At 42.4% G+C, this 23,679-nt stretch overlaps 1 protein-coding gene across 1 annotated transcript; it reads left to right on the top strand.

Annotated features, from left to right (window-relative positions):
• Positions 1 to 1,158: 1,158 nt before the first annotated feature.
• Positions 1,159 to 23,515, top strand: LOC145361029 (heme-binding protein 2-like). The gene is made up of 7 exons (XM_080216574.1): positions 1,159 to 1,258; positions 5,067 to 5,123; positions 12,434 to 12,512; positions 13,150 to 13,270; positions 19,130 to 19,269; positions 21,321 to 21,484; positions 22,088 to 23,515. Coding segments are annotated over exons 1-7 (645 nt in total). The 5' UTR covers positions 1,159 to 1,256; the 3' UTR covers positions 22,170 to 23,515.
• Positions 23,516 to 23,679: the final 164 nt, after the last annotated feature.

Genomic DNA, 23,679 nt, shown 5'->3' with positions numbered 1-23,679 from the left:
CAGTTCCAAATGTAGTCTAAAAGGTTAATGTGAATATAGTCTACAACAGCAGTGATATAGGATCACATGGCAGCAGGTTATGCTGAGAGGTCTGTGCGTGAAATCACTGGAGAGGGCCCAAAATCTGGCAAAAAATTGAAAATCCCAAATCTTGCTGATGAGGTTGCAATTTCAAAATATCCCCACCCTTCATTGGCCTGTGATGTAATCAGATTCATGACTGAGACACTGATTTTAATGCACTTGAATACATCTACATCTATTTACCCACCTCCCCTCACCAAATTATCCCCTCTCACTAAATAGTCATATCTTGCCAACATGATATTCTGTATCGGGGGCAGTGTCAGGGTTCGTGGCGGGGGGAGGGGGAAAATTTATTTCCAGTTTGAAGGTGGGGGGGGGGAGCATGCACTGGGGAAGGATGTGAATGCCAGTGGTGATGGGGAGGTGCCAGTGATGATGGGGGAAGGGGACGTGAATATTGGCCATGATTACACAACCATGGCAGAGGAGGAAGGGAAGGGGATGGCTGGCACTGGTGAAGATTGTGGCGGGGAGTGAGATCTGTGATCCAAATGGGGCGCCATTTAAAAACGGTGCCCTTATTTCAGTGGAGCCTGTCCCCAGGTCTAAGAGTCCCTGCCTCACCAGTGTGGACTACAGCCACTCTTTTTTTTCAGACTAAGAGTCTCAAAATCTGGAGAGAAAGCTGGTCAGTGGAGCTGGGGAGCTTTTCGCCAGAACTGACACTTTGCCAATTTCTGGTAAGATTGCCCTCAAAGATTTATGTGAAGCTTTGTGCTAAGTTTTATCCTGTATGTAGTTAGAAGAATGTTTATCAAAAGGTTAAAAAAACAGCCTTGTCTCCAGCCACCTCTAATAATCCTAACCATGGGCAACCTCATTCAAGACCCACAATGATGGCAACAGCCCAAAAAGGTTTCATAACATTGGACAATCTTGGCAAAGAATCACACATGACAAGCTTACAAAAGAGTTGGCGGTTGTTCTTGCAGCTGTATTGTTGAAATGCCTGTTATGTGATTTACACAGTTAGTTCGCACGCAGTGAAAATGATCTGCTGCAAAAATCATTACACAGCCTTCTTTGACACTGAGTGTTGAATAACCAAAATTTTATAATCACGCCCCACCCTTAATATAAAGGGTGCTTAAAAGGAGAGCTGTTTTTCATTTGCTCAGCAGTAATTGACTGATAGCAGAGGGGTTGAGAAGAAAACTTCAGCAGCAGCAATGTGAGTTTGGCTTCTCTCAATTTTTACATAGTAACAGTCAGGATAATTTTAAAACTGAATACACATTGTAGTGCTTTGAAATGTTTCCAAGCAGTGAGATAGGGACCTAATAAGTGCAAATCTTACTTTTCTTTTACTTAGAAATGAATAACCTGCTTTAAAGTAAATGTGGTTCAATTACCACAAATTCTACACAAGCTGTTAAATGCATTGTTGACATTGATTCGAAATAGCCCCATCTCCCTCCCTAACATCATTTATACTTACTTTCATGTCATCCCATCCATTCTTATGACTACAACCTCGCAGTCATCATTTTGGCACTTCTTAATCTCTGGATTGTACTAAACCTTCCTCCCTGTTCATTATTGCTTTTAAAAAGTCAAAATCTCTTTCCGAGTGAATAGTGTATGCAGCAGCTTACCTGGCAAGTCCCTCTGAGGCATACCGTCCTTATCACCTGTCATCTGCACCATCATTTGTGTGCGCTGCATGGGACAGCAGCACCACCTAAGATTAGGAAAACTGAAAGCTAAATATTGTATTAACTTTACAGTCTGTTTCACTTTATAAGTTAAAAGCAACATATACATGGCTAGATTTAATAGTCTTGTAAAGGAAATATTAAGTGTGACACAAAACGATAACAAAGGCAAAACTAATAGCTTCTGTATTTACCTGAGTGTTTAACTTTGTCCTAAACATAAGGAGTGCCCTCTCTCTTCAGGAACTTCCTCCTGTCTTTCCAAGACTCGGGCCTCCTTCTAGCTCAGACGTGGTCAATATTTTAACGATAGAGGGTAGCATTCTGGATTTCTGAAGAACACAGTACATTTATTATAAAAGTGTGAAAGCCCCTTTACACCTACAAGAGGATGGTGAGGGGAAGGAGGTAGACACCAGGGGTTGAAATGGAGATAATGCTTTGGGTAAAGCCTTTTCCCACATCCCCCACACCAGACAGGCAATGGACTTTCCACCTACATGGGATGGGAAGCGTCATTAATGTACCTAGGCATTTGTCAGCCCCTCTCATTGATCCTACAAACTTTAGGGCTGGGATCAGCACAGGAGCATGATCATTTTGTTAACACTGAACAGGCGTTAAATCGCGCTGTACATTCTCTCATCAAAACACTGTTTCAGTGGTTATGATAAGGTCATATGAATGATTGTTCAAAAAAACATAGAACAAAAAGTTTCTCAAAGATCTGTACTTTCAAAAAATAACTTATTTAGCAGTTACTGTGCATAAATGTAGATGAGAAGTATGCTATACCAACAAATATGACAAAATGTGGTATAAATCAAAGTGAAATTACAACTCCATAAGGGAAAGCAGTGATTGCAGAGAGGTTAGTACATAAAATATTTTGGGGTTCTTCAACTTTTATTTATTCTGCTGAGGCCACAGAAAAGCTAAATAAAACAGAAAAGGCTGCCAAAAATCAGGCTATCCTCATGAGGATTAGATAAATGCCTGGAACAAATTACTGATCCATTACAACTGTGTTTCAGGTTACTGTATCAATTTGTTGACCACACACTGATGCTTCTGGCAAAAGATAGATTTAGATATCCCCAAAAAAATTATAATAATTGAATAATCTAGTAATTTTTTAGAAGAGAAATAATGAATAAGGGTGTAACATGAAAACAGAATCACAACAAAATAAAACCACGCATAATAATAAATGCACTATCTCTGTTGAATTCCACAATGTCAAGTGGGTCAACAGGAGAGCTATAATTTGCCTCTGTGTGATTAGGCAGGGAGGAGAGAGTCAGTGAGGGTTCCTGCTTCTGATTGGAAACCAGGCGACTCCATCAAGAGGATCAAATTCAGCCATGATGATCCTCATGCTGAATATTTAACACCACCAATTCTCTTGGCTCACACAGAGAAGATGGCCACTTGTGTGTGACTATTGGGCCGTTGGTGCCGATGGAAACAAACACCAGCAGCAGGTCATGGCCCTTGAGGACAACGGTGGTGTGAAAATTGACATTACTCCAATAGTCCAGATGTTGCATTATAATGATGACAAATTGTCACTGTTTGCCATTCAATATCCTGTGAAATTGAATAATAACTTCTGGCACCCACATACGTGCAACTAGATGCAAAACTTAGTGATTCATTCCTCCTGCGTAGAGAATGCTGCTGAAGTCCCCACAGCCAGCAATTTGTAGATCTGACTGAACTAATGGGAACGTCCCCTTTAGTTTTTAATATTGCTTTTAAAACCCCTGAAAAGGTTACACCTTGTTGATTAGGCATAATTAAGTTTTTAAAAGCTTTTTTTATTCATTTGTGGGACATGGACATCGCTGGCTGGTGAGCATTTATTGCCCATCCCTAGATTCCCTTGAGAAGGTGGTGGTGAGCTGCCTTCTTGAATTACTGCAGTGCACATGCTGTGGGTCGACCCACAATGCCATTAGGGAGAGAATTCCAGGATTTTGACCCAGCAATTGTGAAGGAATGGCAATATATTTCCAAGTCAGGACAGTGAGTGGCTTGGAGAGGAACTTGCAAGTGGTGGTGTTCCCATGTATCTGCTTGCCTTGTCCTTCTAGATGGAAGTGGTCGCGGGTTTGGAAGGCGCCGTCTAACGATCTTTGGTGAATTGCTGCAGTGCATCTTGTAGATAGATGCTGCTACTGAGTGACAGTGGTGGAGGGATTAAATGTTTGTAGATGTGCTACTGCAGAAGAACCTTTCTGGCCTTGGGAAATAAAACTCATTTGGAGAATGTCAATTTTTCCCACGATAATAAAAAAATTCTTACATTATTAGCATTGCAATTTTTAGAATTGTTTATTGTCAACATTTCATGTGCACTCAGTATTTATTTTGCTCTCTGTAAAAAAGTAAAGGATAATCAGTACATTTTACATGCTGATTCACTGAAAATTCTTCTACGTACTTGGCTGTTTACCCTGTTTGATGACATCTCTGTTGTTGGACATCTGAAGATTCCATTGACTTTGTCCCAAATTCACATTTAAAAAGGTGAAATTCGCGCTCTAGAGATTGATAGATTTGCTGGGAAGCTTTCTTCACGGTCAACAGCAAGCACCATTGCTTCACCACTGACTGGAAAATCTAATACAATGATAATAAAATTAAACTAACTTTGTGATCCTGCCTGGATTGACTGACTTCCTCCACTGCCACCTTGTGACAACCAATTATATTTCCACTTTTACTAAAAATTATTTAAATCTCGAGTTTTAAACCTATCCATAATACAGATATGTCACTCAGGGAGTTGCTTTTAGTATGAATGAGTAGGAACTTAAAAATAATACAATATATTATTTTTAATCGATATTTTGTTTTATCTTGTTTGAATAATAAAATTAAAACATTTTCCTTGGTGGAAGCAGCTCAGCATTGGCTACCAGTCAGATCTTCCAGACCCGCTGATGTCTACAGCATTTTGCGTGGCTTGCCCATTAAGCTGCTGGGAAACCTGTCTTGGGAGGTTGCCTGAAGCGGAACTGGAAGATTCAGCTCATATTCTATACGTGACTGACTCAAAGAAGACAAGAATCCATGAGAGATTCTGATGGGGTAGAGCTGATGGGTAGAATGGGTATTTAGTCTCCTCTATCTATTACATTCTTTCTCCCAAACATCATCATTTTATATTTCTATTCAATTTCAACTTTACTTATTTTTGAACAAAAAGAAACAACTGCTGAAATAATTCCAAGGTTTTTTTGGAATTGCGAAGCTGAAAATGTGAAAATCTATCTACATTATTTTAATTGGTTCCAATTCTTTCTCCTTCCCCCTCAGGTACTGGGCTGAATTAATTATCTTGCTATTTCTTGGTCTGACAGAAGCTGGCATCAGGTAAGTAAACTGAAAGCGTCCTAAAACGAGTATAATAGGGGCATGAAATTTAGAAACAATTGGCTAAATCTTAGCAAAAAATGGTGAGAGTACTGTTTCCAGCAAAAGAAATACGCTGGTTTTCTCTTGAGATCTTACCACACTCTGCCAAAAAAACCAAGGGGGGCATGTTTCATGTCATCATTTGGGTAGCTGGGAGCCACAAAACTCAGCTGCACAGAGATTGGGACACCATCTTGAAAGGGCATCTTTGATGCCCTGATCATAACCTGAGTAAACCTCCCCTAACCCACCACTCTCAGGGGCTCCCCTCCCCACTCCCAATCGGAGATAACACGTCTCTATCCAAATCCCAATCATCGGCCCCTTTCCTTCAGCCCCCAACCCTGAACTCAATGGCCCTTTCCCGTCCCTCATCCCCCAATCTTCAGCCCCTTCAGATGTTTACACCTGTATTTCTCTTTGTGCTAAATTACTGATAAATAGTGAATCTCTTTATCATCTGACCACTGCTGAAAAATGCATCATGAGGTTGCATGAGGTCAGCATGGGGTTGAGGTGTGATGCCCCTAGTTTCAAATGCCTTGCCGATAATCACTACCGAGACTCACGCTTGAAAAATGGTGATTTGGCAAGGAACAGTAAAAAGTCTGACAACACCAGGTTTGAGTCCAATCGATTTATTTGATAGTAAACTCACTAGCTTTCGGGGTTAGTCCCTTCGTCATGATTTGGCAAGGAACCAGGGAATGCTCATTACCCTGCGAGTTGCACCTCAAGATCTGTCAGCGGGTGGGATTTTACAGCTCGGAAACTACAGGAATTGAACTAGCCAGATGGAAAATTTGACAGACCAGCAACAGATCTGTTGACTTTGGGCTGGAATTTCCAGTCTAGTGACAGGCGAGAATGTAAAATCCCACTTAGTACCTTTGGGGAAGGAGAATAGGGTAGAAAATTAAAAAGCAAAAGCGCAATGCAGTCCTGATATAATATGGATTGCTCCACAAAGTGGGGGACTCTGCCTTACGGCTGGTGGAGACATGATGCTAAGGGACCAGGCTACCTCTGTTCATGAATAATTGCAGGACAGCATTGGTGTAGCAATGAAATAACCTTCACCCTTTGAAACACAAAGCAGCCATTAATTAGCAAACACAGAAGAAGAATGAGTTTGTATTTTCTACGGTACAGAAGTGTTCACAAATCTCTAACACAAAAAGAAAAATAATGGGTTTATACAAAAATAACAGCAATTTATAAACTTCAAACATTACTTAAGTTCTGCTTGATGGTTGGAAAGAGCAGAACAAGGAATCACTGTTTAAAAATAAGGATCTTCCATTTAAAACAAGGATGAGGAGAATTTCTTTCCTCTCTGGGGGGTTTGAACGTGTAGAATTCTTTCCTTGGAGCGGGTAGAAACAGAATCATTTAATGTTTTTAAATCAAAGGCAGATAGAATCACAACCAATAGGGAGTTAAAACATTTGGGACAGGCAGGAAAATGACCATGATCTTGGCAACACGGGTTTGATGGGCCAAATGATCTCCTCCTGTTCCTAATGTGTATGCCTGCATTGTTAGGAAGTTGGAATGAAATGAAGAGAAAAGCCTTTGATAAAAAAAATCTGATAAGGTTTTAGCTTTACTGAGGACCTGTGAGCTGCAAATCAGCTTAGTAGCAGGGTGAAACAGATACTTTGTTAAGCAAAGTGGAGACTGGCAGTCTAAGGACTGATGCCCAGTTGCAAAGCAATCAGTAGTGTTTTTCTATCTTTAATTTTGAATGTGACCAAATGACAAAAGGTACTTAAAGGCATCGAGTGCACTTGAAGCTATCAAATACACACACTGCTATCAATGGTGGCAGATATTGTGACGTTCGAGGGATATGGGCCAAACGCGGGCAATTGGGATTAGCATTATGGTCAACATGGACCAGTTGGGCCGAAGGGCCTGTTACCCTGCTGTATTGCTCTATGGCTCAATAACATCAAAGAAGCAAAGAAAAATACAGCACAGGCCCTTCAGCCCTCCAAGTATGCACCGATCATGTGTTCCTAACTAGACCATCCGTTTTTTTCCCTCTATTCCCAGTTTGTTCATGTGGCTATCTAGATAAGTCTTAAATGATCCTAGCATGTCTGCCTCAACCACCTTGCTTGGTAGTGCATTCCAGGCCCCCACTACCCTGTGTGTAAAATACACTCCCCGCATATCTGTATTGAACCTTGCCCCCCCCTTACCTTGAACTTATGACCCCTTATGTTTGTCATTTCTGACCTGAGAAAAAGCTTCCTACTGTTCACCCTATCTATGCCCTTCATAATTTTATAAACTTCTATTAGGTCGCCCCTCAACCACCATCTTTCCAGGGAGAACAACTCCAGTTTACTCAATCCCACCTCATAGCTAATACCCTCCATACCAGGCAACATCCTGGTAAACCTTTTCTGTACTCTCTTCAAAGCCTCCACATCCTCCTGCTAGTGTGGTGACCAGAACTGGATGCAGTATTCCAAATGTGGCCTAACCAACGTTCTATATAACTGCAACATCATATCCAACTTTTATACTCCATGCCCCATCCAATAAAGGCAAGCATGCCATTTGCCTTCTTCACCACCTTTTCCACCTGTGCTGCCACCTTTAAGGATCTGTGGACTTGCACACCCAGATCTCGCTGTGCGTCTATACTCCTGATGGTTCTGCCATTTACTGAGTAGCTCCCCTCCCCCCTGCATTAGATCTATCAAAATTCATCACTTTGCATTTATCTGGATTAAATTCCATCTGCCATTTCTCCTCCCAATTTTCCAGCCTATCTATATCCTGCTGTATTCTCTCACAATGTTCATTACTATCCGCAACTCCAGCAATCTTTGTGTCGTCTGCAAATTTACTAACCAGACCAACTACATCTTCTTCCAAATCATTTATATATATCACAAACAGCAGAGGTCCCAGTACAGAGCCCTGCCAAACATCACTAGTCACAGACCTCCAAACAGAAAAAGACCCCTCCACTTCTACCCTCTGTCTTCTATGGCCAAGCCAGTTCTGTACCCATCTTGACGCCCTTGGGAAGGAAATTATTGGAGAACATTCTTAGGATCTAGCCAGTTCACCTTTGATCCCGTGAGATTTAACCTTTTGCACCAGCTTGCCATGAGGGACTTTGTCAAATACTTTACTAAAATCCATATGGACGACATCCACGGCCCTTCCCTCTTCAATCATTTTTGTCACCTCCTCAAAAAACTCAACCAGATTTGTGATGCATGACCTCCCTCGTACAAAACCATACTGTCTATTGCTAATGAGACTATTCAGTTCTAAATGTGTATAGATCCTAAGAATGTTCTCCAATAATTTCCTTCCCAAGGGCGTCAAGCTCACGGGCCTATAATTACCCCGGTTATTCTTGCTACCCTTCTTAAATAACGGGACCACATTTGCCATCCTCCAGTCCTCTGGGACCTCACCTGTGTCCAATGAAGAAACAAAGAGAGGCCCAGCAATTTCATCTCTTGTCTCTCTCAGTAATCTAGGATAGATGCCATCTGGCCCTGGGGATTTGTCTACCTTAATGCTTAAAACACCTAACATTTCCCCCCTTGCAATTGCGATTTGTTCCAACGGATCTACACATCCCTCTGAGACATTACCAATCAACATGTCCGTCTCCTTTGTGAATACTGATGCAAAGTAATTATTTAGGATCTCACCTACTTCCTTGGGTTCTAAGCATAATTCCCCTCCTTTGTTCTTGAGAGATCCGACTTTCTCTCTGACAACCCTCTTGTTCCTAACGTATGTATAAAATGCCTTGGCATTCTCCTTAATCCTGTCTGAAAGGGACATTTCGTGACCCCTTTTTGCCATTCTAACTCTCTTTTTGAGTTCTTTTCTACTTTCTCTGTATTCCTCCAGTGCTTCATCTTGTTTTCAGCTGCCTGGACTTTATGTATGCCGTTTTCTTCTCTTTGATTAGACCCACAATTTCTCTGGTTATCCATTGCTCTCGAATCCTACCTTTCCTGTCCTTCCTCTTTACAGGCACATGCCTGTTCTGCACTCCTATCAACTGTTCGTTAAAAGACTCCCACATGCCAGATGTGGATTTACCCTTGAACAGCCTCTCGCGATCAATAGCCACCAAATCCTGCCTAATCCGGCTGTTATCAGCCTTCCCTCAATTCAGCACCTTACCCATAAGACAACCCTCGTTCTTTTCCATAACTATCCGAAAGTTTACAGAATTGTGGTCATTGTTCGCCACATGTTCCCCCACTGAAACTTTGATGACCTGACCGGGCTCATTCCCTAGTACTAGATCCAGTATAGCCTCCTCTCTACTTGGACTATCAACATATTGTTCCAAAGAACCTTCCTGGACACATTTTACAAATTCTTCCCCTAAGGGATTTTCAGTCTATATGAGGGAAATTAAAGTCTCCCACTACAACAACCCTATTTTTTCTACACCTTCTAGAATTTCTTTACATATCTGTTCTTCAACTTCCCGTGGGCTGTTGGGAGACCTGTCGTATACCCCCAGCATAGTGACTGCGCCCTTCCTGTTTCTGAGCTCTACCCACAGTGTCTCGTTACATGATCCTTCCAAATTATCCACCCTCTGCACCGCTGTAATATGCTCCCTAACCAGTATTGCTACTCCTCCACCTCTTCTAGCCCCTCCTCTGTCTCGCCTAAAACACTTATACCACAGAATATTCAGCTGTTCTTCTTTTAACCAAATCTCTGTCACAGCAACTAAATCCAAGTTCCACGCATGCATTAAGGCTCTAAGTTCATTTGTTTTGCCTGTTACACTCCTTGCATTTACGCAGATGCACTCCAGACCTCCAGGCCCACTGAGTTTATCCTCCCCCAGATTGCTCTTCTTCTTAGGTAGCCTTGTCTTGGCCCCATGTTTGTCCCCAGTCTCTACACTCGCTGACCTATTGTTTTGATTCCCACCTCCCCGCCACATTAGTTTAAACCCATCCGAACCACACTAGCAAACCTCCCAGCCAGGATATTTGTGTCCCTCCAGTTTAGGTGTAACCTGTCCTTCTTGTACAGGTCCCATCCTCCCTGGAAAACTTCCCAGTGATCCTTGAATCTGAAACCCTCCCTACTCCACCAGTTCTTTAGCCACATGTTCAGCTGCACAATCTCCCTGTTCTTAGTCTCACTAGCACGTGGCACGGGAAGTAATCCAGAGATCACTACCCTAGAGGTCCTGTTTTTTAGCCTTCTACCTAACTCCCTAAATTGCTCTTGCAGGACCTCCCTGCTCTTTCTGCCTACATCATTTGTACCAATGTGGACAATGACATCTGTCTGATTACTCTCCCCTTTTAGGATGCTTTCTACCTGCTCAGAGACATCCAGGACCCTGGTACCAGGGAGGCAGACTACCATCCTGGAGTCTCGTTCGTGCCCACAGAACCACCTGTCTGTGCCTCTAACTGTTGACCCCCCACCACTATTCCTCTACTATTCTCCCCCTTTCCCTTCTGAGCCACAGAGCCCGACTCCCTGCCAGAGACCTGGTCACTGTGGCTTACCCCTGGAAGGTCATGTATATCCCCCCTCCCCCACAAGGTAAACTCAGCTTGCCTTCCAGCTCTCCTCTCCAAAATCACTCCCTTCTCTGCCTGCTCCGCTGGAAGAATGTCCCTCACTAAAATTACCTGTTGAAACAAGAAAGACAAATATGCTCATTAATTTTCTTCCTTTCCATTAGATGATGCAACTTAGTGTACCAACCTAATTGTTAGTCAATTACTAACTCCAGCCCAGGCAACATCCTGGTAAATTTCCTGTGCACCTTATCCAGTGCTATCACCTCGCTCCTGCAGTGTAGATTCCAGAACTACACAATACTCTTGCTGTGGCCTAGCCAACATTCATAAAGTTTCAGCATAATCTCCCCTGTTCTTAAACTCTATGCCATGACTAATAAAAGCAAGTATACAATATGCCTTCTTAACCATTTTATCCACCTACTATCTTAAAAGACCCATGTACATGCAGACCAAGGTCCATCTGATCCTCAGTGCTTCCCAGGGTCCTGCTATTCATCACCTGCTGATCGTTCAGGGGACAAAAAGAATCACCCGAGTGATTCTGCCAGTCAGAAGATTTCAAATGGGAATGCTCACACCAGGGGCTTCTGAGAGGGAGCAAAGGCAATTCCTCTGTAGAGTGAGGTGCAGTTGTGTTTTGGAGGCTTCCAGGAAGTATTGATATTAAAGTGACCAGGCCACTTCAAAGGTTTCACAGTACACAGACAAGAATGAAGAGTTTGAACAGGAAACTGCCTGAGATCACCATGCCAAGATTGATCCACTTTTCCCAAGACAAGAAGGGGCAGTTGAGCCATGAAACCCTCACCCAGGGAGAGCCCTGAAGTCTACCTCTCCCCCCCCATAGCCTGAGCGGCAGAGGGGCACATGGGCACAGCACTTAACTCTTTGCCCCCCTCCTCCTCAGAGACCAGGGATCTGCATCAAATCGCAACCACTGGACTTCCCACTGGATGGGGAGAGGGAGCACTGAATTCGGCTTCCAGCCAGATAATGACACCAAAATGAGCAATTCTGATTATTCACGAGGTTCTTTTCTGCTTTGGTCGGGAACCTGATCGGGGCTGACGCAGCAGACATGAAACTTGCAACAGGTTTGACACTCAGTGAGAATCCTGGATGTCCTAACAGCATTCAATGGGCCATCGCAATTCCTGCTAGCGCCTGGGAGAATCGCCCTGTCCATATCTCTGTGAGAAGTCTGACAACACCAGGTTTAAGCCCAACCGATTTATTTGATAGTAAACTCGCAAGCTTTCGGGGTTTGCCCCTTTGTCAGGTGACTAGGGCAAACCCGACGAAGGGGCAAACCTCGAAAGCTTGCGAGTTTACTATCAAAATAAATCGGTTGGACTTAAACCTGGTGTTGTCAGACTTCTTACTGTGTTTACCCCAGTCCAACGCCGGCATCTCCACATCATATCTCTGTGGTCAGACATTATGGGGGGAATTCTCCGGCCATTCACACCAGCTGGATTCTCTGGTCCCACTGGTAGCACACCCACTTCCACAGGATTAGCTGTGGCATGATGTTACCCCACGCTGCTGAGAATTCCCTCCCCCTCCCAACTTTTATATATCATTAAGCATCTTCAATAGCATATCTGTTAAAAATTAAACTGTGACTTAACACAACGTACAATGTATATACAAAAACTGTGGGAAAGAATGTTTTGGGTAATATTTGCTTCTAATTTTGTTTTTGAACAGTTATTCTAAACCAGCTCAGTGCAAAGAAGTAAATGAATGTTTCAGTTACAATCTTGTTTGTGAAACTCCAGATTATGAGGTGAGAAGCAAAATTCAGAACTCACTCTCAATTCTAAAATGAACAAATAAGTGCTGAAGAGTTTATCTACCCAATATGGGGTGGGCATTTTTGTGCTTGTTGCCTGTTCTAGATAAATAGAATTTGAAAGACAGTTGCTGGATTTGTTTAATAGTTCTTTCCTTGGGTTTTCAAAACAATAGGCACAATATGGCTAATAAACAATTGCTGAAGAATTTATTTAATCTTCCTTAATAACTGATGACACCTAAATGGGTGGTGTTAAAATAGCAATTGGTTGCTTGAATGACGACACTGTCCTTTCACAATTGTATGGGATCTGAATTTAATCCAGATCAGACCAACAAACAAAGGTTTACTTTCTTTGCCAGATGTAAGCAACCTACATAGAATGATATTGAGCAATCTCAGCCTAGTTTCTGGTGGGTGTGGATCCAGATGACAAAAATAGTTGAAACTGACACCCACACTAAAATAACTAGAAAAATAATTGATGTAGAAAACAAAATCACAAATGACATAGTGGGAGAACTTTGAATTAAAATATATTTTATTCAGGCTCTGCTGCTGGACATTTGGCTAGTTGAATGGGCTGCTTCGTGCTAACCACGGCTTTTCTCTGCTGCTTCACATGCAGGTTCGCCATTATAATGCTTCAAAATGGGTTGCAACAAACGTTACTTCCCTCGTAATGGAATTTGCTGGCTATCAAGGATTCACAAGGATCTTTCAGTACATTCGGGGCAAGAATGTAGAAGGTACAAATAGGAGAACAAAAAATTAAGTATAACAGTGACAAATCAACTAAAATAATTACTTCCCTATAGGCTTTATTTTCAAGTTTTTTTTAATAAGTTGTCTCACCAAATAAATTGCTTAACCTTTGAAAAAAAACATTTCACTGTTTGGCTATGTAGTCAAGTGTGTTGTTTTTGGTAAGAGGCTGGTGGAGAGCAGGCACTTCCCCAGAGGGAGAAAGAATTCAAGGGTACTCACCCACTGTCATTCTTATACATTTTCCTAGTTACTTGCTCCATAGCAGACCAGGTTGTCCACCTAATCATCTTCTTAACCAGGAACCATCTGTGACACAACAGTTTACAACAATGTTGAAAGGGGAACACCATCCTAAAAAATAATTAAACCAATTTCAAATAGTTTTTATGGTAAATAAAAAGCACAATTAGTAATAAGATTATGACAGCGTTCTGACAATAGCAAGAAGGTAAGTTTTAAGGAGGATCTTAATGCAGCTAGGATAAAGTAAAGAGACAGAGGGCTTTAGAGGAAGTAATTTCACAGAATGGGACCAAAGAGGCTTCTCTGACCGCTCCCAGCCACCATGTATCGAAATGAATGATATTGACAACAAGGAAGATTCAAAATTACGATCTCACCGGTGATAACTGTGATTTCTGGATCTTGAGCCACCGCCAACATTCACACGGATGACAAGCATGGGTTCAAGATTGACCCCAGGATATCAGAAGTCAAGAAAGGTCAGTAATGACGGGAAGCAGTTATTAGTGCAGGATATAATACACACAGCCGGGTTTTGAACAATTCACTTTTTGAAATGAGGATAGCTAATGGGGACAAACTTACTGGCATGACAAGTTGGTCAACCTTCGCAGTGAGCCATTAAGATAGGATGAGGGGCAAAAAATTGGGTTTGCGCCTGGTTTCTTCACCTCTCGCGATGATACCAGCCCTATTCTGCTGGCAAAAATAAACTTTGTGCCCAGAAAGAGTGCAAAGCTGATTTCAATATTCAAAACCTAACTGAACGTAATTAGTGAGTCCTGGGCACTATCGTCCAGGCTCACGTGCCATCACCTGCTCATCAGTCAAGGTCATCAGTGTCGAGGATCACATATCTCAGATCCTGCATGGATCAGCTGGGGGAGGTATTCAAATACATCTACAATCTCTCTTTCTAACAATCTGAAGTCCCTATCTGCTTCAAGACAATGACCCAGTACTAAGAAAAACCAAGCAGCGTACCTTAATGGCTATCGGCCGATGGCTCTGACATCCATCTTTACGAAGTGCTCCGAAAGGTTAGTCACGGCTTGAATCAATTCCAGCCTTCCTGACTACCTGGATGCACTACAGTTTGACTACTGCCGCAACAGATCCATAGCAGACGCCATTTCCCTGGCCCTGCACTCAGCCCTGGAACACCTAAATAACAAAGACACTTATGTCAGACTCCTATTTATTGACTACGGCTCAGCCTTCAACACTAGTATTCCCAGAAATCTCATCTCCAAACTCCATGGCCTGGGCCTCGTCACCTCCCTCTGTGAATGGATTCTGAACGTCCTAACTCATAGACCACAATCAGTAAGGATAGACAACAATACCTTCTCCACAATCATCAACACTGGTGCCCCACAAGGCTGTGTTTTCAGCCCCTGACTATATTCCTTATATACCTATGTCTGTGTGGCCAAATTCCTCTACAATTCAACTTTCAAGTTTGCTGAAGACACCACCGTAGTGGGTCAGATCTCAATGACAAGAGTACAGGAATGAGATAGAGAATCTGGTGAACTGGTGCAGCAACAATAATCACTCATTCAACGTCAACAAAAGAAAGGAAATTGTCATCGACTTCAGGAAGTATAATGGAGAGCATGCCCCTGTCTACATCAATGGGGACGAAGTAGAAAGGGTCGACGGCTTCAAGTTTTTAGATCACTGTGATGGGGAAACTGGGACGGAGGAGGTTCGCTCCCAGGTAGGGGAGGACCGCAGGCAGTATGGGAGGGAGGTTAGACAGGCGATGGAGATGGAAAATGCCCAGACTGAGGGGCTGAAGTGTATATATTTTAATGCAAGGAGTGTAGTGAATAAGGTAGATGAGCTTAGGGCGTGGATTACTGTTTGGGATTGTGATGTGGTGGCCATTACGGAGACTTGGATGTCTCAGAGACAGGACTGGGTACTTCAGGTGCCAGGCTTCAGGTGCTTCAGGAAGGACAGGGAGGGTGGCAGAAGGGGTGGTGGAGTGGCACTGTTGATCAGGGACAGTGTCATGGCTGCAGAGAAAGAGGATGTCGTGGAGGGACTGTCTACAGAATCTCTGTGGGTGGAAGTTACAAACAGCAAAGGGTCGAAAACTTTGCTGGGTGTATTCTATAGGCCGCCCAATAGTGACAGGGAAGTTGAAGTGCAAATAGGAAAACAGATTCTGGAGAGATGTTTTAACAACAGAGTTGTCGTGATGGGAGACTTCAATTTCCCAAACATCGACTGGAATATCCCTAGGGTAAGGGGTTTGGATGGGGAGGAGTTTGTTAGGTGTGTTCAGGAAGGTTTCCTGACACAGTATGTGGATAAGCCTACGAGGGGAGAGGCTGTACTTGACCTGGTACTGGCGAATGAACCAGGGCAGGTGATGGATCTTTCGGTAGGAGAGCATCTTGGAAATGGTGACCATAATTCTATCTCCTTCACAATTGCGTTGGAACGAGAGAGGATCAGGCAGGCTAGGAAGGTGTTTGTCTGGGGTAAGGGGAGATACGAAGAAGTCAGGAAGTTACTTGGACAAATAAACTGGAAGGAGGCGTTCTTAGGGAAAAGTACTGAAGGAAGGTGGCAGATATTCAAGGAATGTGTGTCTGGAGCTCTGAATGACAACGTTCCGATGAGACAAGGGGGTTTTGGTAGGTCGAGGGAACCGTGGTGCACAAAGGCTGTGTTGAACCTCGTCAGGAGGAAAAGGAAGGTGTACAAGAGGTTCAGGGAATTAGGAGAGGTTAAAGATCTTGAGGAGTATAAGGACTGTAGGAAGGAACTTAAAAGGGAAATTAGGAGAGCCAGAAGGGGTCATGAGAAGACCTTGGCGGGTAAGATTAAGGAGAATCCCAAGGCCTTCTATAAATATGTGAAAGGTAAAAGGATAAGAAGAGAAGGGATAGGACCTATAAAAGGTGAGGGGGGAAAGGTTTGTGTGGAACCAGAAGAAATGGCAGAGGTGCTTAACGAGTACTTCGCCTCAGTATTCACAGTGGAAGCCGATCTGGGAGATTTTGTTATGGATTTCCAGCAGATGGAAAGGATTGAGTACGTGAATATTAAGGAGGAGGATGTGTTGGAACTTTTGAATTCCATCAAGGTAGATAAGTCGCCGGGACCAGATGGGATGTACCCCAAGATACTGTGGGAGGCGAGGGAAGAGATTGCAGAGCCCCTGGCGATGATCTTTGCGTCGTCAATGGAGACAGGAGAGGTTCCGGAGGATTGGAGGATTGCGGATGTAGTTCCTATTTTCAAGAAAGGGAACAGAGATAGCCCGGGAAATTACCGACCGGTGAGTCTAACCTCAGTGGTTGGTAAGCTGATGGAGAGGCTTCTGAGGGATAAGATTTACAAACATTTGGAGAGGTTTAACATGATCAGGAATAGTCAGCATGGATTTGTCAAGGGCAGGTCGTGCCTTACGAGCCTAGTTGAGTTCTTCGATAATGTGACTGAACACATTGACGAAGGAAGTGCCGTGGATGTAGTGTACATGGACTTCAGCAAGGCGTTTGATAAGGTCCCCCATGCAAGACTTCTTGAGAAGGTGAGAGGCCATGGGATCCAAGGGCCTTTGGCCTTGTGGATCCAGAACTGGCTTGCCTGCAGAAGGCAGAGAGTGGTTGTGGATGGGGCTTTTTCTGAATGGAGGTCAGTCACCAGCAGAGTGCCTCAAGGATCTGGTCTGGGACCCTTGTTGTTTGTCATTTTCATAAATGACCTGGATGAGGAAGTGGAGGGATGGGTAAGTAAGTTCGCTGATGACACGAAGGTTGGTTGTGTTGTGGATGGTCTGGAAGGATGGCAAAAGTTGCAGCAGGACATAGATAGGATGCAGGACTGGGCGGAGAAGTGGCAGATGGACTTCAACGCAGATAAATGTGTAGTCGTCCATTTTGGCAGAACCAACGGGATGAACGAGTACACTATCAAGGGCAGAAGTCTGAGTAGTGTTGAAGAGCAGAAGGATCTTGGGGTCCGGGTCCACAGGACTCTTAAATCGGCCTCGCAGGTGGAGGAGGTGGTCAAGAAGGCGTATGGTGTACTGGCCTTCATTCATCGAGGGATTGAGTTTAGGAGTCGGGAGGTAATGCTGCAACTTTATAAGACCCTTGTCAGGCCTCATTTAGAGTATTGTGCGCAGTTCTGGTCGCCTCACTATAGGAAAGATGTAGAAGCTATTGAGAGGGTGCAGAGGAGATTTACAAGGATGTTGCCTGGACTGGGAGGCATGCCTTATGAAGTTAGGTTGAGGGAGCTGGGACTCTTTTCCCTGGAGAGACGAAGGTTGAGAGGCGACCTGATAGAAGTTTACAAAATGTTGAGAGGAATAGATAGGGTGGACTCTCAGAGGCTATTTCCCCAGGTTGAAATGGTTGCTACGAGAGGACACAGATTTAAGGTGCGGGGAGGGAGGTTCAGAAGTGATGTTAGGGGTAAGTTTTTCACTCAGAGGGTGGTGAGTGAATGGAATCGGCTGCCGTCAGTGGTGGTGGAGGCGAACTCGCTGGGGTCTTTTAAAAGACTTCTGGATGAGTATATGGGGTTTAATGAGATTGAGGGTTATAGATAGGTCTGTAGGTTGGTAGGTGTTGATGTGATCGGCACAACTCGTGGGCCGAAGGGCCTGTTTGTGCTGTAGTGTTCTATGTTCTATCACCAATAACAGGTACTGTCCTCCCCATGCCAACACTATAGTTAGGAAAGCACACCAACGCCTCTACTTTCTCAGAAGACTAAGGAAATTTGGCATGTCAGCTACAACACTCACCAACTTTTACAGATGCACCATAGAAAGCATTCCTTCTGGATGTATCACAGCTTGATATGACTCCTGCTCTGCCCAAGACCGTAAGGATCTACAAAAGGTCATGAATTTATCCCAATCCCAAACCAGCCCCCATCCACTGACTATCAACACTTCCTGCTGCCTCGGCAAAGTAGTCAGCAATAATTAAGGACCCCACGCACCCCGGACATTCTCTCTTCCACCTTCTTCCTTCGGGAAAAGGATACAAAAGTCTGGGGTCACGTTCCAACTGGCTCGAGAACAGCTTCTTCCCTGCTGCTGTCAGGCTTTTGAATGGACTTACCTTGCATTAAGCTAATCTTTCTCTGCACCCTAACTATGACTGTAACACTACATTCTGGACTCTCTATGAATGGTATGTTTTGTCTGTATAATGTGCAAGGAACAGTGTTTTTCATTGTATGTTATGTACATGTGACAATAATAAATCAAATCAAACCAAATCATACGGTCCCCACCAATGGTAACCTGACATGATGGCCTCGCTGGTGGGACTGGAGACCATTACAGCCCCACCCCCTGCCCCGGATAGTTGAGGGCAGGGCTGGGTAGTCGCAGCCTGGCACCCTGGCAGTATCGGGTGGGGGTGATGGGACCTGATGGTTTTGCCCATGTCAATATATTAACAGGGTATAAAGACTTCCAGATATATCAATCTTTCACTGTAACTTCAGCAGTTATCCTTTTTTCAAAATTCCTACCAATCTTCCACCAAAATTATAGTGGCAAATCAGGAAAGTACCCATTATGAACAAGTGGTAACAGTGTTATTTATTTGCAGGCAAACATATCAACATGACAGCTCCTGTTCTGCTTCAGATACCTCAAACTGAAGGAATAATGGAATACAAGAACTACGTCATCCACTTTTTGCTCCCAACTGATTATCAGCAGAACCCCCCAGCACCCATTGACACTAATGTGAGTAATTAGAAAGTTCAACATTTCTACTGGTCCAGTTTTGTTTGTTTTTTTTTAAATTTGCTGCTCCTTTCATTTCCCTCTATTATATATCATTTACTGCTAAGGCAGTCAATCTACTCACAGGGAGTTTAGTAAATATTCAGCAATGGTAGAGTCCTTAGAAATATTAGCACATAGAGGGATCTAGGTGTGCAGATCCACAGTTCCCTGAAGGTGGCAACTCAGGTGGACCAGATGGTCAAGAAAGCATATGGCATGCTGGTCTTCATCAGTCGGAGTGTTGAGTGTAAGAATTGGAAAATCATGTTGCAGCTGTATAAGATGTTGGTTAGGCCACATTTGGAATATTGTGTACAATTTTGGTCACCACACTACCAGAAGGATGATGGTGATGCATTGGAAAGGGTGTTGAAGAGATTTACCAGAACGTTGCTTGGTTTAGAGGATATGGGCTATGAAGAAAGGTTGCAGAAACATGAATTGTTTTCATTGGAGCATTGGGGGATGACGGGGGACCTAATAAGGGTTTACAAGATTATGACAGACTTGTATAGAGTGGATAGTCAGAGTCTTTTTCCCAAGGTCATGGGTCAATTACTGAGACATTGGTTGAAAGTGAAGGGGGGGATGTTTAAAAGAGATGTAAGAGGCAAGTTTTTCCACACAGAGGGTGGTGAATGCCTGGATAGCACTGCCAGGGGTGGTGGTGGAAAAAGATTCCATAATAACATTCAAGAGGCATCTGGATAGATACATCAATAGGCAGGGAATAGAGGGATTTGGACCACATAGAGGCAAGAAAATATTAGAGAGGATTCTGTGTCAGCACAGACTTGGTAAGTCGAAGGGCCTGTTCATGTGCTGTACTGTTCTTTGAATGCTGATCTTCATATAGCCATGAAATGATACACAAGTCAACAGGGTGACTCACTCCTATTTCTCCTGCTCCAGTGAGGAAAACATTTGGCCTATCTGAATAATCCCTGATGGCATGTTGCCAATCAAGAGCTCTGCATGCAGGAGATCAAATGAAGGAAAGTTTTATTTCCAACACATTCAATAATGCCTCCTTAAAATGGTGTTAATGATAAATATGCTTTGAAGAAACTGTGTCAGTAGATTTGGTTCCTTTATCAGAATGATAATACTTATTTGTTTGCTTCCTGTTTAATCTATGATTCAGCACAATTGTTCGTAGAGGAAGCGAACTGAAGGTTGGTATTAACTATTTGTGGGGAATGTGGGGGGAAGAGGTTGCAGTTCTGCATCTGATTTAGCGGGGGATGAAGTACAGGCTCAGAATGTCTTTATTTGTGTTTTAATCAGGGCATCCTTTAAACACGGAACCCCGACCTTAGTGTACCAGAGCTTTGCTAGTGTGTTGAGGCCATGCTCCACCACCACATTCCCCCAACCCCCCTCCCGTCCCCGCCAAGCAACCCGCTGCCATGCCCCACAGTGTGAAATGTGTCCAGCTGTTCTTTTGTGGCAGACTCTGATCAGATCTGGAAAGAAAACTAGCCTGTGAAACACATTATTTTTCTCATCAGAACCAAGACTGCTAATTTGTGGTAAGATCTCACCCAATGACTTTAAAATACTTTATATTTAGCTGTCACTGGTGAATCACAACCATCCAACCAGAAATGCTGTTACCTCAAATGAGCGCATTAAAATGAGAGCAAATGTACCTATAAAATGTAATTTTTATCTCTTAACTAAAAGTTAATGATTTAATTTGCTCCCAAATTGAGCAACATGATGTGGCAATGTAAAGAAGTGACACCTGGCAGCACTTTAATTCTCTAATTTTTCTGCCAACTCTGAGAGTGTAGCATCATGCTGTCATTCAAATTAGACCAGGAGTTTACTACATGCTAAGTTCAAGCCAAAGCTATAACCCACCATTTTATGGCACAAGATTGTTATTAAACAAGGAAGTTTTTTAATGTTGAGATTCCTCTTGACACATTAAATAATCAATTCCATGAGACACTTAATGTTTCCATTTTTATCAACTGACATTATTTTTCTTTTATACGAAACAGATTTATTTCATTGACTTCCCAGATATGTATACTTACGTGAAATCCTTTGGTGGTTGGTTAATGACGTGGAATTTAAAAAATTATGCCTCAAAATTGAAGCAGCAACTGAATAATGCTGGTGAACACTATAACTCCAATTATTACTATGGTGCTGCCTACAACAGGTAAGGAGTTAATGCAAGTTTAGGAGACTGTTGATTTAGTATAACGGTTATCTAGCCAGGCAGGCAAACACATCTGGAAATCTTTGCACGGTGTTTATCATTTAACTATGATGAAATGGGGAGAATGAAGTACACTTTCAATTCCAAGTAGTCAGTACTGTTGCAGCACAGTTGAAGATTTGAGAGCTTATACTCTCGAGTACAAATAATGAGTGAGACGGAAGGAGAGCAATGCAGTGGGGTTACGAGTTGCTGCTTGTATATAGGGAAGAGGGTCTGTGATTTTTCATGAGATTGGGTCACTGGCTACTCCAGTGACACAAAAAAGCCAAACAAAGATATTATATTTTCTATCTGGGAGAAAGGAAAACTAACATATGCACATGGTTAACAGTGAGCTATTATTAAAGATATAGATTGTATCTTTTTCCCTTTATATTTTTGTTTCCGTCACATTATCTCAGAAGAGGTGAAAGCTAAAGAAAAAGACCAGGGGCCTGTCCCATTCTGCAATACATATTATGTACATTAATTTGCAATGTTCACTTCAATAAAAATTGCTCCTATTAAAGTCAAATTTTTTTAAATTTATTTTTCATGTAGTCCGATGACATTAGTTGGTCGGCATAATGAAGTGTGGTATATCGCGCAAGGAACTCCAGTATGTCCAACTCAAGTCCCATGAGCAAGAGGGTCTTGTTTCCTGCTCCATGGTACCAATCATAACATCTGTTGTCACAACTTTTAGGTTTTAGCTTCGTAGAAAGAGATATGGGATGATTATTTGTCTGGGTCAAGGGATCATGTCTAGTGGTATATTCTGCTTCAAAAACATAATGATCATTAATTCTAGTTTTAGGACTGGCTAGGGACAATGATATAGAGCTTCCTCTCAATAAACCAAGCTTGAGCATTAAGAAAAACGAAGTGCTGAAAATTCTCAGTTGGCAGTATCCATGGAGAGACAAACAAAGTTACTGTTCCAATTCGATGACCTGTCATCTTCAGCATAAATATTTTATTCATTCAGCCAACTACTACCAATGTCAGATAATTATTCATATTCAGTTGATAGCAGTGGTAGCATATTGGTGATATTGTGTATTCAGAACCCACATGGTAGCTGGGGAATTTTAATTCAGTTAATTAAAAAAGATCTGGAATAAAAAAATTGGTTTCAGTAATTGCCACCATGTAATCCTATCAAATGTGTTTTAATGAGTTACATGAATAATCCACAAGCCTTGGTTAAAACTGATCTATAATCAGCTACTAGATGTCCAAAACATCCTCTCTAAAGTTTACTTACTAGTCACAAGTATGCTAACGTTAAAACTGCAATGAAGTTACTGTGAAAATCCCCTAGTCGCCACATTCTGGCGCTTGTTCGGGTACAGTGAGGGAGAATTTAGCATGGCCAATGCATCTAAACTTGTAATATTTGTTTTGTGTGAGGAACCTTTAGCTAACACTTCATGACACAAGAAATTACAACTCCAAAACACAACTTGAACTCCAGTTTGATTAACTTTTTTCATTTGAAGATACTCTGTTCCTGAGCCACAGACTGAGCTTCAAGGACCACCCAACAGAGGAGCTAAATAAATTACACTTTGACAGATAATTTCTTCTGCCTTTAGATGTCAGATCATGGCCAGGTTCTACAAATGTCTTGAATGCAAATTATTCAAGATTCTATTCTGATTTTTTTAATGTGTATATTAGAAATGTTGGAAGCAAATTGCAGAATTGTTAGATTGCCTGAATTATCTCTTTTTTAACCTTGGCCTGGGTAGCATATATAAACTCCTCACTAGCAGATTAATTTCATTTTTTCCCATAACCCCATTACAAAGTTTAACGGTAATTTTTTTAACAGACTCTCAAAAGAAGCGAATTTGCTTTTAATTTCATTTAATATCATTATTGAATCTGCTTTTCTTCTGATCCCAATATTGAATAGAATATAGAAATGTGAGAAATTGTAAAATGTTTCACTATATTTCAATAAATTTCCACAAATGTACATTATCTATGTGTTCTGTGAGTTTTATTGTGTCACTTTTGTTAATATGAACTAGTATAGAGCAGAAACACATCCGCACATCATAGAAACATTGAATGGTAACAGGACAGAAGGATGCCATTCAGCCGGCTATATCTGTTCATCTTTTCCCTGCAGCCCTGCACATTGT

Source organism: Carcharhinus amblyrhynchos, chromosome 33 (assembly GCF_965287045.1).
Source record: "Carcharhinus amblyrhynchos chromosome 33, sCarAmb.v2.hapA, whole genome shotgun sequence".
In the NCBI taxonomy this organism is placed as follows: Eukaryota; Metazoa; Chordata; class Chondrichthyes; order Carcharhiniformes; family Carcharhinidae; genus Carcharhinus; species Carcharhinus amblyrhynchos.
The sequence above is the reverse complement of the archived record's forward strand: the minus strand, read 5'-3'. Positions and strand labels throughout refer to the sequence as shown.